Source organism: Lissotriton helveticus, chromosome 8 (assembly GCF_964261635.1).
Source record: "Lissotriton helveticus chromosome 8, aLisHel1.1, whole genome shotgun sequence".
Lineage (NCBI taxonomy): Eukaryota > Metazoa > Chordata > Amphibia > Caudata > Salamandridae > Lissotriton > Lissotriton helveticus.
Window position 1 is genome coordinate 1,560,595,090 of NC_136069.1, and position 18,486 is coordinate 1,560,613,575.

At 43.3% G+C, this 18,486-nt stretch overlaps 1 protein-coding gene across 1 annotated transcript in view; it reads left to right on the top strand.

The window, feature by feature from the left end:
• PPME1 (protein phosphatase methylesterase 1) overlaps positions 1–18,486 on the top strand; it is a 128,811-nt gene that overhangs the window by 70,897 nt on the left and 39,428 nt on the right. The window contains exon 10 of the mRNA XM_078658567.1: positions 447–576. Coding sequence (XP_078514693.1) covers positions 447–576 — 130 coding nt within the window. The remainder of the gene's footprint in view (positions 1–446; positions 577–18,486) is intronic.

Here is an 18,486-nt window from a genome sequence, read left to right on the forward strand (position 1 = left end):
TGAAGTCTGTTTCTTTCGTTTCATTTAATGTGCTTTAGACCGGCCCATACCCTAAAGTTCACTGTATGCCCTTTATCATCTACATGACTGCGGTATAACATTTTGCACACATTTATTTGTGGATTTTACATCCCCAACAGTGTGGATTCTTTTTAACAAATAACATTTTCTTAAGTGTCTTGGGGGTATCTTTGACCTCCTCATTGCGTTAGATATTCTCTAATAGCTGACCATTTATTTGTGTCGAGATTGAATATATTAAAGATAATATAACACAGCTTGTTGAATTGGTCCTTTCTGCTTACTCCTGCAAAGGGTAAGCTTTGGGGGCAACTACACTTAACCATCCATTATTGATTTGCACTGATTTTTTCCAAGTTATGCTTTGAATGAGATAATTGTACTTGCCTTTTGTCGATGGATGCTGATATCTTTAACCTTTTCAGGTAAAGAAAGAACATCTTTACACCTGGAGAATCGAGCTGTCGAACACGGAAAAGTACTGGGATGGATGGTTTAGAGGATTATCAAACCTCTTCCTCAGTTGTCCTGTTCCGAAACAACTACTTTTGGCAGGTAGGTTTAGAAAAGAAGCTTCCATATGTGGTTAGTGTTGATGTAGTTGTGACTGACTTATTAGTGACACGTATAAGGTTGCAGATATTGTAAGTATCTTGTATGTAAGTGTCCGTTACAACATGGTGCTTTTTTGATGCTGCTTTGTAATCTCGGTTAACATTGGCAGTGCAAAGAATTGGGCTTTTGTCTCCAGATAATATCAAGCTTCTTAGTAGGAATGTAAACAGTGGCAAGTACTTTTAAAAAAAATGTAATTAGATTTTCAATGTAAAGTATAGTTTAAATAACAAACTTATTTTTGGTATTTCCTAAGTGAGCTCACCTTTCCTCATCCTCCGTCACTAAAAATTGCATAAAAGGTCAACGCAGCAAAAATAAGTTTATTATGTTCACAGTTTTCGGCAGTGATCTTGGAGGTTAAGCTCCAGTCTCGTCCATTTTACTTGATAATCTCAACAGTTTTCTAACCGATCTTAACCGGCAAAGTCAGTTTGATTCAGCTGAGGAAAAAACACTTGGTACAAACAAAATAGAAAAAAAAGCAATAAGGTGAAAAATTGACAGGAAAGTGTTTAGTAAATCATTTTTTAACCTTTTCATATGTCGGACGGCCGCCGTCCGTCCGACGTCACAGTGGGCATGTGCGGCGAAGGACGGCCGGGGGCCATCCGAACCACCCATGCGTAATTTTTTTCCGCGGCGGATTGTCCACCACGGCGAAGCGGTTAATATTTTCTTATTAAGTCATTGTATATCGATAACAATTGGTTAAAGCAACTCATTCCCACACCCGTATTATAAATACAGTTACTGCATGGATGCAAAAAACAAATAAACAACTAACCAGGTATAATCCTTCCCACATCCGCATTACACTTATGAGTACTGCATACATTAATTCTAAAACAAAAACATCTATCAAAAAATAAAGCGGAATGTACAATTCGTATATCATTAACCTAAAGAATACAACAGCTAATTCATTAAATCGGGCACATATCTCTGTGAATTTTTTCATAGAGCCAATTCTTGCTGTGTATAGCCTTTCAAATAATTTCACACGTAACTTATTCAGCCATTGGTTGAACATGCCTACATCCCTAGATTCCAATTCTGCAATAGTAGTGATCATCAAGGCGATAAATACAAACTGTTGTTGCCTTACAGTAGTATCAGTGGATTGAGGAATCATTCCAAAGAGGGCCCCGTAGGTAAGGTAACCTGAAGCTTTTAACTTGAGAACCGAACACCTGTTCACAGAAGTAGTAACGACTGGGACAGGTGAAGCATATATGCAGCCAATCCCCCTTGGCATTTGCACAACTAAAACAGCATGCAGAAATAGCAGGGTAAATTTTATGAATGGGATACGAAGTACGCTCCAACATTCACTTGCTAAAAACGGCCATTCTTCTTAATTTTGCAGCACAGATAGCTCTGCACAAGATCTTATGATGAAAACCCAAATGTTTGTATCGATCTTACTGCTGGTTGTAGCTGTAATAGCACTTAACAAAGATGTTATTGCCTTTTCTGCCAGTTTAGAATGTGATAGGCAATACCAATTGCCTATACATTTGAGATGAGATACAAAGTACACTTTACTTCTATTTAGTGCTAATTGAGGAAGGGGGCTTGGATGCTCTCATGGATTACATTTTTAATTTGTTGATAGCTAAACAAAAAGAGGGGAACCATCTCTGGGTAATTATTAACTAGCTGGGCCCAAGTTATTACAGATACTGCTTGGACAAAATGTACCAGCAGGGGACGACCGTCCCTTTCCCAGTTAAATATGGCAGATTTATTTTGTGATATACCTAGCTGACAGCTTTTTAGACTCTTGAGATAGACGAATCCAAGGTACATTATACTCCTGCCAAATGTTACCATATGTAAATGCTAAGATACCTGGCACGTTTCGGCAGCCCTAGAATTTTTAAGAATGCCGCAGCTTCGGAAAACGCTTCTCTGAGCAAGATGTTGAGATAGACACAACTGGAACAATTTCTGGCAGAGGTCAAATGGGTTGTCCAATCTAGCAGAGCATCCTGATAATAGACTTTGATTCTTAGTAGTGCCAGCCCTCCTTCTTCTAAATATAGTTGTAGTACAATTAAGTGTGTATGGGTTTTTTACCCTACCAGAGAAAATGTCTGAACATTAGAACTAATTCATCAAAGAAAGATTGCAGGAATTTATTCATGACATTAGAAAAAATAAAAATATGCAAGGGGAGAACAGCCATTTTAATTCAAACAACCAGACATATAAAGGTAGGACAGTGAGAGAATGTCACACAAGGAACTACTCCAACCCAAAAGGCCCTCTCGTGATCCGAAAACTACCAATACAATCAGGTTTCTAACTGATTTTCACAGTGGACGTTATCTCATTTGGAAAAGCCTTAAAAAGCATTGGTATTTACTGTCGAACAATACTTCAATTGAGGATCAAATATCAGATTTTCCTCAAATGGGTTTTAGGAGAGCTAAGAATCTCAGACAAATCATATGTAGATCGGAATTTATAGACCAAAGAAAAGAAGCAAAACCAAGTTTTCTGACAAAACTGTGCCGATTCTACACCTGTCATAACTGCAATGCTTGTAAACTTGGCCTCGGTATGCAAACCCCCTTTTCACCAACATTGCAGCTCACTATCAAAATCAGAGACTGGATCAATTGCAACTCCTGCTTTGTGATCTAAATCGTTGTATGCCCCTGTAACAAACTGTCCCTGGGTAGTACTATCGGATCCCCTCAAGACTAGAATATTGAACACTATCGGAACATCAATAAGTCTGAGGTGGGTCCTTCCTTTACGGAACATTATCACGAACATCATCCCCATCAGAAAACCTTCAAGTTCTCTGGATTGGAACATAATAAATCACATTCACGAGGTGGCAGTCGTGAACTGACAATGAGACTGAGGGAAAGTGAACTAATCCTGAGATTGCATACTGTGGACAAGGTGTCTCAACAAAGATGCACTACTGGCTATACTAACGGGCCTCCTAATTGACCTCTCGTACCTCCACCTACGTATATTTCTGCGATATACTATCATGTGGGAATATACTATTGATGACTGCATGCGTTCCGCACTCACTAATTCATGCAACATACTTACAAGTATGCCCTATACTTGACGAATTACTATACCTTCGGTTTTCCGCTTTCTTCAACGCTTCTCGATACTATGCCTGCCCTTGCAGACATCGTATCCTTTGCGCTATCTACCTATTACTTCTACTTAGGTTCCACAAAATTCTCCTTGAAGCCTACTGGATATCATAACTGGAATAAGCCAAGTACGTATTTTGCACTTTATAATATGGATACACCTTTGCAGCAACACTAATGTATTTTTTACCTCATTGCAGTCTGTTAATAATGTGAAGATTTTCTTCTACGAAATACTTTTGTTTCGGCTCGGTTTGTTTTTTCTTTTTCATGCCCTTAACGTTCAATTCTCCTTTTGCTTTCCTTTTTATTTGAAGCATTACTGGGCCATTACATTAGTTTACACTTTATATAGCAGTGCTTAAAATGGCTCCTCCCTTTTTTCAGTAATTTCCAAGTTTCAAGTATGTTTTACGTCAATGCGCCGTCACTGGGGTTTGTTCTTTTTCGGCTCGCATGGCATTAGAAAAAAGATCGGGTTTTCGAGAGTAACACATCTACTGCAGAGACTATCATTCCATGTTTGCCGACTATATGAGAAATTTCATAGGACCGACAGTAAGCCAATTCAACATCTTCATGGTTTTCCTTACCATGACTTTTGACTGCATTTCTTAAATTCCGTACACTTAAGACACCAATACCTTTCAATTTTAAATGCCTTACAACGGTTAGAGTTTGGACTTTTAACATACAAATTTTATTACCAATTTAAGGGTCACGGATTTATTCATGTGTAACGATTTCATCCAACATGGAGACTATACTCGTTTGGGTATTACGTGACGTGCTTAGTACTCGAACTCCTTGTGACCAGTGGACCTCCTCCGCTAAGGCGGATAAGAATCGCCCACTGCTCGTTGAGAAGTGCAAAATAAAATGATAATAACAAGAACTTATTATCACTTTATTTTTCTTTGCGGCACTCCGGGCCGGGCTGGGCTTGCCGCCATCAGAGGGAACAGGAGTGGTTTGCACTTCTTCCCTAAGTGCGCATGACGGCTTGGCTGGGCATCTGGGGCCGGCCAAACAGTCATGCGTACTTGGCATGTTCTCCACTGGGCTGTGTTGCACAGCCCAGTGAAGAATATGCCCAGCCTCCCAGATACTGCCTGAGTGGCCAAACAGGCCGCTCTGACCATTCACGACCCTGCTCCTTTAGCAGCGTTGTGATTGGCTTGGAGAGTCCGGGAGCCTGGGTGCTTCCGGTGGCAGAGAGCGAAGACTAAGGAGAGACGTGCAGTGAAGAAGGTAAGTTTTTTTTTTTTTTCATGCCTCCCCGCTTCCTGCCCCTCACCTCACCACCCCTGTACAGAGACAGTCGTCACTGCTTGTGACAGCCCTCTAATGTTACTTATTCGTTGTTCCTTCTTTGAACTTGAAACAAAATTGAACTGTCATTGTAATATTTGGTGAGTAATCTTGTGGCTATTTATATATTTCCATACTTGCTTGGCCTTGTGCTAGCATAGAATATTTCACCTTTCCCTGAATTACCTTTTGAGTACGGTTATTCCCTTTTTTCTTGTTTGATTTAACTAATGGGGTAATACTTAGCTTCTCCTGTTTGGGTACTCAAAGACATTCTACCAAAAAATCCTTTGTTTCTTTCCGCTCATAATCAACTTCCGTCTTCTTGTGCTTTGCTAATTGGCACCATAATAACACATTATTGTAGCACTATGAGACCAACCATTCCACTGTATTTACTTGTTACGTGTGCTATCATTAAGAGATCGAAATTTGAGTTATATTTTAATGCAAAGAAAATTAATTTAATTTTCTGTCAAACATATATTCTTATTGAGAAGTCTGAGATCTTGTGTACATATAATATAACTAATTATTTTTCCGTATGTTATAATACATAATAAACGCTGATTTTGGTTCATATTGTTATCCTTTTTTCCTTTTATCTCCTGTCTTATCTTTCCTTCTGTTCTTTCGTGCATTTTCTAATTTGCTTTCACCTTTCGCCTCATCAACGTATGGACAGTAGAATATAGAGGAGATGACCTTGAAGGATGCAAAGGGTGAACAAATATTGGGCATGTTGCTTTGAAGACGATGCAGACGATGCTTGGCCTGGCAGTGGTCCTGGCTGAGATGTCTGCTGCTGGCTAGGAACTACTGAAGTTGCAGCTTGAGATGGAGAATCATCAGTTGTACCTGCGTCAGCAATGCCGTGTCAGAGGCGGAATCCATACTCTGGGCAATTGGGGCATGACAGTTCCCGATTGTTTCAGACAGTTGCAAAGCTGAAGCTTGTGGAGTGAATGCCTCGATCGCATCTGAGTTGACATATGTTACCAGGGTCTGTGTACTGAAACTAAGCTCAAGCAAGTCTGAATTAAGTCCCGGCTGGGTTTGTCCCGACCACATAGTTGTAGATTCCGTTTCAAAATAGTTTTACCATGTTTTGCAGTTGCTAAGCCATGCTTTTGACCCTTAATAGATTTAGTGAGAAGTCGACTTGGGGGTGAGGCATTGCGATGGAAATAGCGCTTCATTGGATCTGATCACTGCTGCCACTTACCAGCAGTCCTTGTAGTATCAGTTGCTTTGTTCAATCCTCAAGCAGGGTGGCACCACAATATGTGCCCCATAATCAGTGCAAGGGAGCAGGCAGGGAATCCTGAGAAGCCGCAAGCTGCACTCACTACTAGATGGGCGCTTCTGAAGCCCCCAGGGAATCACTGCCCTAAGAAGTGGTGTCTAATACACCAGTCTGAGGGGCTCAGCCTCCTGCTGGTTATTTCGATTTCGCGTCTTTGAATAAAGTACTACATCTATACCAGCAGTACGAATAGTGGTATTGTAATAATTATGCCACTAGAAAAGGCAAATGTAGTTGATTGCCGCATTTGAATGTAAAAAATCTTTGTACATAAATCAGCATTAGCCGCACTGGCATGTTGTTACTATTCATTATGCAGAGCGGTCACCTTCTGCATCAGCGTCTCTTCTCTCCTCAGCTCGCTGCCCGAAGAAATTCAAAACTTTTGTTTATGAACAGACACTGCTGGACAATTCATCATGGTCATCTGTCGGTATTATCAGTGTTTGGTCCTTTCCCAAAGGTTATGAGTTATGAAACTGTCAACATAATGGAAGAGGGCTCATGGCAAGGAGATGAAATAGCTCTCCGAGAAATGTTGAAGCAGTATATACTAAATGCAGAGAAAAAGTGTAAATGCAGAAGATTTTTCCATTTTCTACACTGTGGCTAAAGCATCCTTGCAGTAACTGTTTCCGTAGGTTGAATTGTAATCTGTTCAACAAAAAATCATTAAAACTTTAGTTTCTCTTTTGAAGTGATGGTACATTTTATCTTTACTTCTTATAGAATCTTCAGACACCATCCCTTCATTTTTCACTGAATGGTCTAGTCTGTCCAGTAATTTCTTCTACATATCCTTTGTAGCCCAGGCCTGCAGTGTTGTCTACACAGCTCATTTTGGACCCCAGGCCTGTGGTGATATCTACACATCTCCTTTTGCACCGCAGGTGTATAGTGTTTTCTTAATAAACACAGTGAACTCTGGTCCTTCTCTGGCTCACTTGCCTGGTATACATATTGTCATTGCAAAGTTTTCGACAACCTCTCCCATCGCAGCTGTGGAGGAGAGAATAGTCCCAGGCCCAGTGGCCCTTGGAACTATGTTGGCAAAGGAAACAGGAAATCCTGAAATGAAATTCAATGCAGCTGAATCCTTTATAGTTGTCCTTGTCAAAATGAGAAACTAAGCTACAGGCACCATATTCGTGCCAATGATGTCCCATCTTCCCAAGAAAAACTCCTCTTAAAAGTGGATTCGAACATGATCGAGATCCGACTCGCACCCAGAGCTGTTTCATGTAGAAGTGCTGACCACCATGCAAGCGCTGGGTTAGATGAGCACTGGCTTAGATTCCAACTATAAAACCTGCTCCTAGCGGCCCATTTTCTACACCTTCTCTAGGTGAGTTGGCCAAAGCATGTTTAGCTATGGAGCATTCTGTCTGAAACCATCTCAGCATGGATACAGTCACACTCAGTTGTACTGCCCATTGCTATTGGTGCCTAGTATTGCACACTAAAAGGGTGGATATAGGTGGGCAATCTTGCACAATTTTATAGGGCTAATGTAGCTTTAGGCAGATAGGGCAGGAAATTCCTAGCCAGTTTTGAAGTAGTACTGGAATGACCATGAATGTAATTACCCTTTATTGTGGATGCACAGGACCATAACCGCTTCAAACATTTGCATGTTCTGTGGTCTGTATAAGCGTAATAAATAATGGGAAAAGAGTAAAAATCCATGCGGATTGTAGGATATATTATATCGGGTAAACCGCTAGGTGGACTGCAGTCATCAATCGGCTCAGTTGAAGAAATTGAAGCTTACTGATGTCCCAAAGTATTTCAGTGGATAAAAATTGCAAAGCAGCAATTTAAAAATCTGGGCAAACTTTCACTAAGCAGCAGCGTTCTGAGTGGGTCCAGCTGCATTTAGAAGGTTTTTAAATAATTTTCATTCATGCCTTCAAATTCCTGCTGCTTGTTATGTGACACAAGCATGTGAAATAATAAAAGGTTCATGCTGCAGCTGAATGCTACTTGCCTGTAACTTTTGCTGTTGAGCATAGATTCATTCATATTGTACAGTAGTCACATGCAACCTCCCCTGGAAGAAAAGGCAGCGAGTTCTTAAACATAGCTGTACTGGAGGCTCGATGATTCGAAGATGTAGCTAGTAATTAAATTAAAGTGGTTGCTTGGGTCAGTGCACGCGCCAACAGGTTCTTAATACAGATTATCCAGCTGACAAGGCTCTTGTCAATTTATTTTCTTAAAAGCTGTTCCCTAACCTGTCATAAGATGCATTATCGTGTTACTGTTGGCAACGTACCCAAGTTCAAGAATTTGTCAAATACGGTTATGTACTAAAAGATAAAATACCTCTGTAAATCTTTCAGAAATGGAGATGAAAGCTAATTTCGTCCATGAACTGTAAAACCAGTGGATACATTATGTTGGTTCACACAGACAAGACATAAAAATAGAAATTTATGAAGCACTGCTTTAAATGGATTCATGTACAAATGTGTGTAACTGATTTTGTGATGAAGGAATACATTATTTAAAGCATGTGGTGCTAACGAGTGTACTGTGCATCACATTCATTAAGGTAGGGGAATTTATTTAAAATTTGTACAGTGATGTGAAAAAGAAAGTACACCCTCTTAAGGTTTCATGGTTTTACATATTAAGACATTTCTGACCTTCAACTATTCTTCACCAAGCCCAAACAGTAGATAGATTTAACCTCATTTAACACACACATATTTGGCTTTATCATTTGTTATAAAAATTATCCAATATTCAGTAGTCACGTGTGAAACATAAGCACTCCTTTGAATCCCTAACACCTGGAACGCCCTGTATCCGCACTAACTAAAAGTGAATGTTTTCTGAAAATGTTTGTCTCCTGTCTTTGCCTTGGAGGAATTCTGGCCCACTGCTCCTTACAAAACTGCTTAATCATTGTGATGTTTAACAGCATAGATTGTTCAGTCTTTAGGTACCTCCAAATCATGTCAGTAGGGTTGAGGTCTGGAGGTTGACTTGGCCATTCTAAAATCCTGATTTGTTTCTCCTTTAGCCTTTCAGTTGATTTACTGGTGTGTTTTGAATCATTGTCATTACGGGTGGCCCCTCAGCTGTGTTTTAGCTCTTGGATAGATGGTCTTACAATTTCCTCTAGAATGTCCTTGAGGAATTCCTTCTGCACTCATAAATATGAGATGTACAGATTTTGTGGCTGCAGAAAAGTTCTAAATCAACCTCCCCTCGATTATTATGCTGTATGAGAATCTTGTGGTGATATGCAGTGCTTGGCTTTTGCCAAACATGTTATTGTGCATTAGAATCAAACAACTTTATCATCATGGATACTTGTAACCGTATATTCCTTACCTCGAATCTTCCAAATCTCCTTGGCGCCAGACAGGATCAAGAAACATTTTTGCAATTGCTCCCACACACTGATAGATGATGTCATCAGACTGTGTGGTGTTCTTTATTTATTAGTATTCTATTTTAGCGTCTTTTGATGCCAGTCTGGAGATTTGCTCTTTAACTTTTGTTGTGTTTTCACTGACCTCTTTAGACCCTCATGTGGGGCTTGCGTTGGCGTCTCAGTTCAAAACATGATTCAAAGTCATGTGACAAATGCTCCCCGATTTACCCAATGTCTCTTGTCACTGAGTATAAGAAACGGAGCTGGCCGTGCTCCACGTCTTGGGACATATTCCCACTCCAAGTCCTAGAACCCCAATTCAGGTCTTTCTCCGCTGGTCAGTCCAAGATGAAGTCCTATGACGAGAAGGCCAGACGCGAGTCCTCTCATTCTTCACTCCTGCTCTGGGTAGAGTTTGCGCACTCTGCATGCTAATCTCCTGACTCCACACCAGTCATCTACCCCATACCACAGCTCGAGGCAATGCACTCCAAATTTCATGGGCCATCTTCGACTCCAGAGTAGGCTTTCAAGGAGGCAGTGCTGCAGCTTTTTTTTAGATGATCCTGGATCCACTTTGTGCTTAATATATTGCGGGGAGCCCTGCACAGACGTCGGCCGGACCCCATTAGACCTCTGCCGGACCCCATTAGACCTCTGCCTGGCACCAGGCTGCTCCTCCACTCAGTTACTGAAGGGCATACTGGTTCCTGCTACAACCCCTGCTCCATAGATGCAGGTTCTGGATCCAACTCTGATGCCGAGCTTTGATCCGAAGCAGTTCCGCTAGATCTCAGGTAATATCTAGTAATGAGGGCACAACCGATGATGTGGTAGGATTCTCCGCGAGCATCTTTGCATCAGTGTTTTTATTTTCAGCACCTTGCAACGTTTTGTGGATACTAAACTGACTTAGTTTATTGAAATCTTCCTACATGGCCAGTAACATCAGAGCCTTTGTTACCTTCAAAAGAATACCGAGCTGAAACCATGTTCAGTATTGCTTGCAAGTTTCCCCATTGCTTGGCTTCATTGTCCTTCTCCGAATAGTTCATCTTTTTTGATATCACACTCGACAATGGAAAATCTGGTAGTTCAAGCTTTGTCCAACTGGAGAGAATGAATGCTTTTCCTGCCTGAGGATTGATGCACTTAGCAAAAGGCAGCTCTCTCTTGCTAGTTTAGCATTGCTATCTTTGAATGCTATTTGCTTATTGGGGAGATGCACTCCTTGCTGTCTGGGATATGGGAAGTGAGATCTTGTCTGTCATTTCAGAGGAGCACCAAAATACTTTTCTACATGCGGTCCACGATGGACAGGACACGGCCTAGTCCATATTTTGGGCGCTGGTCTAGACACTAGACTGACTGCTGTTCTTTGGGCACATGTGTAGTGTTTCTCCACCATGCCCGGATGCTCTACACTGGGTTTTCTAGGGACATGCAGGCATCCCTTTTTGATATGTCTTTGAGGGCTTCAGTCTGTTTGGAGATAAAGCAGTTGAAACTTTGAAGTGTTTCTGTTTAGCTGTACTACGGCCCACAGGTATTTTAAAGAAGTAACTATCAATTGAAAGAAGTGACCCCATAAAAAATACTGTCCTGAAGAAGGTGGCCTCACATCTAATGGTTTAAACCACCGAAACGCGTTGATGCCTATGTTAGAACAAGGAATCCAAAAAAACCCGGGGAACCTTTAGATACATGGGAATTCCTGAGTATCCCGCACAAAACATATAGGGCTATTGGATCGGATTCATCTAATCAGAATATTAGAATTGTTTTTTAGGGGGGTAACTACAGTGGTATTTTATGATTGTTTCAGGCTTTTTCTTTGAGTTGTTTATGTATTATTCTATGACCACGTGAAATGGAATGTATAAACTGTACTAAAAAATTTAAATTTATTTCTTGTGTATTTTTTCGGGAGTATCTCCGAAATGTTAGTGTTGAGATAAAATAAGAAGATTTTATACTAATAAAACATTGTAAGCGCTACATTTTAGTCTGAGAATATACTTGGGATTGAAGTGGGCTCAATATGAGTTTTGAATGTATGAATGAGAGGGTGGTATGAAAACAGACACAGTTGGTTTCCAGGGATTTCCCTATAGGCTTAATCTACACCTAAATATCCATATTTTACACTGCCATGCATGGAGATGCAGTGTTATCAGCAGAGTCAATTTTCTCATCCTGGTTAAGTGCTGGAAGCAATTTTGTATGCTCACCACCTTTCCACAAAGTAAATCTATTCTGGCTGCTGGGCAATGCTTTTTGCTTCGTGTGAGATCTATTTGATAGATCCCCTTCAAGAAAAGTTTTTTTAATGATCTCATGTTTGTCTGTCTTTGGCCTGGCAGGGCTTTACCCTGGACACTGCTAAAGGTTGTTTGTCTGCCCTTTCGGTCTTTCTGTGTTTGCGTCATCAAGACTTCCGTGCTTGTTTCTTTCTGTTCCTTTTATTGTGCTGCAATGGGAACTTAATTTGATCCTTACATTCTTGATCTGCCTGCCTTTTGAGCCTATGCACAAATGTTCTTTATGGATGCGAACGCTTATGGCAGTTTTCCGTATTGTAATTACTTCTGCAAGTTGGTGAACTGCAGGTGCCGCCAGTGCAGTCACCTTATACCACATTCTACTACAAAGTTGGAATTGCGGACCCTGGTTTCCATTCTTTAAAAAGTGGATAGTCAATCATGAATTTCGAAACTCCCCTCTAAATAAGAGAGGCTTCAACAGGTGGATCCCAAGAGGGTCCCTCATATTTTTATCACTTGGAAAAAGGAACACACGGTGTATGACCAACTCTTCATTGGATTCGCCAGTACAAGGGAGCATAAGTTAGTTTAGAAACTGACTCTTTCAGGTGGATTGTTCTCTATATCAAGATGAGCTATATATCCATTAAAAGGAGCCTCCTGAGGACCTATGGGCTCATTCCACCAGAGTTGAAGCCATTGCTGCAGTTTTTGCGAGAGGTGTTTCAGTGCTGGACCGGTGCCAGGCAATCTGCCCACACCATCACCAGGTACTACTGTATGGATCAAAGCAAACTCAAGGAGATGATAGACGAAGCGCGGAAACTTTTCAGACACTCACCCCCAGTCACAGATCTGGGTTGAATCCATCATCGTTCTTTAGCCCACTTTGCCACCTTAGTTCAGACCCAGCTATATGCTCATCAGTCTTGACCCTGTGCCTCATGAGAACAGTCCATCCCGAACTGCCAGGTCCTCCCTGAACCGGAAACCAGCATCTGGGGACCAGTTTCGGGGTAACACCCCTCATCAGCCAGACTAGCTTTAACCCCTTGCATGCTGATGACGGCCCCCAGCCGTCATGCACTACAGTGCTCGTGTGCTGATGACGGCTGGGGGCCGTCATGACCGCACCCGTGCTGAAATCTTCAGGACAGGAGCAGAATCGCGGCAACATGGAAGGGGCTAATCCAGTGGCAAAGTGAGCAAGTGACCCACGTCTGGGCATACCCTGCCAGATCTCTTGACTGGGGGTGAATGTTTTGATTTGTTCTGCATACCGTCCATCAATTGTGTGTCTTTCACTACTGTATGAATTTCCAAGTTTGCAGTGAGGGCCATTTTTTCCCGGACTTCCTGGTGTAAAGTCCACGCCTGAGACCCACCATTCTTGGAGGGTACTGCTACGGCTTCTATTCATAAAGTGAGGAATACGTAATTAAAAGTATCGATCAGGACAAGCTACTTACCTTCAGTAATACTTTTTCTAATGGATGCTTCATGTTTTGTGGAGAGGCCGGCAAGGCGATAAGGTTACATTTTAGATTCTGCATACTGTTGAGGTTCTCAATTGTTCAGTCTAAGAATGCTTGGTTTTAAACTGATGTCAGCTTAGAGGAGTAACTCCTATGCATGACTCCCCACATCAGTTCTGGAGGTGGGATGAGGTTATTGCAGACTATGATGGCGCACCATTCAGGACACAGGAGCAATTATTAAAAACCTACTAGATCCAGCCTGGTACCTAGTGAAATAAAAAAGGTGAGATATCACCGGCTAGATGGGTATCCACCCAAAAGAGTTTAGACTATGGTAAGTAACATCTTCCAGAAGTATTGTGGCTCGTTCAGGTGCTGGTTTGCAAATCTTTATTGTGCTGCAAAGTGTGTTAATGAAGAGTAGGAGTTTGCTCTTACTTTTACCCTTTTCCAAAACTGGATGAATTTTCCCAGAGTGGTAGAATCTGCAGCTCGAAAGCTTACTATGTTGTCGGAGGCATGAGAATCCTACATGTAGTTTTTGTGTTCTTTGTAATCTTTAGGGACATCATATAGTTTGATCTTGGACTGAATATGCTAGGATTCCTACTCCTGGGCAGATTACGAATCGACTGGCATTTGCACAATATGTAAGCTATCTTTCTCACTATGAAATGATGGACTTGGTTGTGGTTGGTAATGGCTTCATACCCGCCTACTGATGAGCAGCTGTAATATTTTCTTTGAGTCCGATATCTTTCAACCTAGGCGTGATGTATTATCACAAACCTGAATGGTCAAGAGAACTGGCAAATGTATGCATAGTTTGATAAAGTAAATATGCACTTGTTTAGCAACACCTGGTTCTACTTATCTCCTTAACTGACCTAGAAGCAGTATCATTGCACTTATGTTTTTACATAAGGCCTCTGAATGTAGGCAGGCTTTTTTAGGGCTCGCCTGGCGTTGGAGCGCGAAGCGCTAAGCGCTCCAACGCCAGCGAGTTCTATAGCCGCCTTGCTCCCTGTCAAGGGAGTAGCAGCTGTGAACGAGCCCGAAACAGAGCTGGGAACGAGCCGACCCAGGTCTGTGAACGAGCTTCAAGGTTGAGCAGCTTGTGCACGTTTGTTGGACGTCAGGTGCTGCAAGCCCGCCAGACCAATTATCCCAGCATGAAACTCTACTTCCTGAGGCGCCACAAGACCAATTATCCCAGCAGGAGTCTCCACTTCCTCAGGCGCTGCAACAATTATCACAGCATGAGACCCACTTATCACAGCATGTCAACAGGCGCCCCAGGCTGCTGGAGCACTCAACTATAATTAATGTGCAGTTGAGTGCTCCAGCAGCGTGGGGCGGCTCTCTGCATGCTGTGATAATTATCACTTTGGGGCCTCATGCTGTGATAATTACGGCGGCATGCTCTATTTGCAGCACTGAACATTTTCAAAGAAGGCGAAGCAGTGACATTCATTGAGACACTCGCCCTCACCCCCTCACCCCTCACACACCTCCTCACCCTCACACACCTCCTCACCCTCACACCCTCACCTTCACACCCCCTCACACACACCCTCACATACCCTTACCAGCACAGCAAAACACAACACAGCACAGCAAAACACAACACAGCACAGCACAGCAAAACACAACACAACACAGCACAGCACAGCAAAACACAACACAGCACAGCACAGCAAAACACAACACAGCACAGCAAAACACAACACAGCACAGCAAAACACAGCACAGCACAACAAAACACAACACAGCACAACAGAGCAAAACACAACACAGCACAGCACCACACAGCACAGCAAAACACAGCACAACGCAGCACAGCACAGCACAGCAAAACACAGCACAACACAGCACAGCAAAACACAGCACAGCAAAACACAGCACAGCACAGCAAAACACAGCACAGCAAAGCACAGCACAGCAAAACACAGCACAGCACAACACAGCACAGCAAAACACAACACAACACAGCACAGCAAAACACAACACAGCACAGGACAGCACAGCAAAGCACAGCAAAACACAGCACAGCAAAACACAACACAGCACAACACAACACAGCACAACACAACACAGCACAGCACAACACAACACAGCACAACACAACACAGCACAACACAGCACAGCACAGCACAGCACAGCACAGCAAAACACAGCACAGCACAACACAGCACAGCAAAACACAACACAACACAACCCTCACCCCCTCACCCCTCACACACCTCATCACCCTCACACACCTCCTCACCCTCACACCCCCTCACACACACCCTCACATACCCTTACCAGCACAGCAAAACACAACACAGCACAGCAAAACACAGCACAGTACAGCAAAACACAACACAGCACAGCAAAACACAACACAGCACAGCAAAACACAGCACAGGTCAGCACAGCAAAGCACAGCACAGCAAAACACAGCACAACACAGCACAGCAAAACACAACACAGCACAGCACATCAAAACACAGGACAGGACAGCACAGCACAGCAAAACACAGCACAGCACAGCACAACACAGCAAAACACAGCACAGCAAAGCACAGCACAGCAAAACACAACACAGCACAGCAAAGCACAGCACAGCAAAGCACAGCACAGCAAAACACAGCACAGCACAGCAAAACACAGCACAGCAAAACACAGCACAGCACAACACAGCACAGCAAAACACAACACAACCCTCACGCCCTCACCCCTCACACACCTCATCACCCTCACACACCTCCTCACCCTCACACCCTCACCTTCACACCCCCTCACACACACCATCCCATACCCTTACCAGCACAGCAAAACACAACACAACACAGCACAGCAAAACACAACACAGCACATCACAGCAAAACACAACACAACACAGCACAGCACAGCAAAACACAACACAGCACAGCAAAACACAGCACAGCAAAACACAGCACAGCACAACACAACACAGCACAGCACAACACAACACAGCACAGCAAAACACAGCACAACACAACACAGCACAACACAGCACAACACAGCACAGCACAGCAAAACACAACACAACACAGCACAGCACAGCAAAACACAACACAGCACATCACAGCAAAACACAACACAGCACAGCACAGCAAAACACAACACAGCACAGCAAAACACAGCACAACACAGCACAGCACAGCACAGCACAACACAGCACAGCACAACACAACACAGCACAGCAAAACACAGCACAACACAACACAGCACAACACAGCACAACACAGCACAGCAAAGCACAGCACAGCAAAACACAACACAACACAGCACAGCAAAGCACAGCACAGCAAAACACAACACAGCACAGCAAAGCACAGCACAGCAAAACACAGCACAGCACAACACAGCACAGCAAAACACAACACAACACAACCCTCACGCCCTCACCCCTCACACACCTCATCACCCTCACACACCACCTCACCCTCACACCCCCTCACACACACCCTCACATACCCTTACCAGCACAGCAAAACACAACACAACACAGCACAGCAAAACACAGCACAGTACAGCAAAACACAACACAGCACAGCAAAACACAACACAGCACAGCAAAACACAGCACAGGTCAGCACAGCAAAGCACAGCACAGCAAAACACAGCACAGCACAGCAAAACACAACACAACACAGCACAGCACATCAAAACACAGGACAGGACAGCACAGCAAAGCACAGCACAGCAAAACACAGCACAGCACAGCACAACACAGCAAAACACAGCACAGTAAAGCACAGCACAGCAAAACACAGCACAGCAAAGCACAGCAAAGCACAGCACAGCAAAACACAGCACAGCACAGCAAAACACAGCACAGCACAACACAGCACAGCAAAACACAACACAACACAACCCTCACGCCCTCACCCCTCACACACCTCATCACCCTCACACACCTCCTCACCCTCACACCCTCACCTTCACACCCCCTCACACACACCCTCACATACCCTTACCAGCACAGCAAAACACAACACAACACAGCACAGCAAAACACAACACAGCACAGTACAGCAAAACACAACACAGCACATCACAGCAAAACACAACACAACACAGCACAGCACAGCAAAACACAACACAGCACAGCAAAACACAGCACAGCAAAACACAACACAGCACAGCACAACACAACACAGCACAACACAACACAGCACAGCAAAACACAGCACAACACAGCACAACACAGCACAACACAGCACAGCAAAGCACAGCACAGCAAAACACAACACAACACAGCACAGCAAAGCACAGCACAGCAAAACACAACACAGCACAGCACAGCAAAACACAACACAGCACATCACAGCAAAACACAACACAACACAGCACAGCACAGCAAAACACAGCACAGCAAAACACAGCACAGCACAACACAGCACAGCACAACACAGCACAGCACAGCACAGCACAACACAACACAGCACAGCAAAACACAGCACAACACAACACAGCACAACACAGCACAACACAGCACAGCAAAGCACAGCACAGCAAAACACAACACAACACAGCACAGCAAAGCACAGCACAGCACAGCAAAACACAACACAGCACAGCACAGCAAAACACAACACAGCACAGCACAGCAAAACACAGCACAGCACAACACAGCACAGCAAAACACAACACAACACAACCCTCACGCCCTCACCCCCTCACCCCTCACACACCTCATCACCCTCACACACCTCCTCACCCTCACACCCCCTCACACACACCCTCACATACCCTTACCAGCACAGCAAAACACAACACAACACAGCACAGCAAAACACAGCACAGTACAGCAAAACACAACACAGCACAGCACAGCAAAACACAACACAGCAAAACACAGCACAGCACAGCAAAGCACAGCACAGCAAAACACAGCACAACACAGCACAGCACAGCAAAACACAACACAGCACAGCACATCAAAACACAGGACAGGACAGCA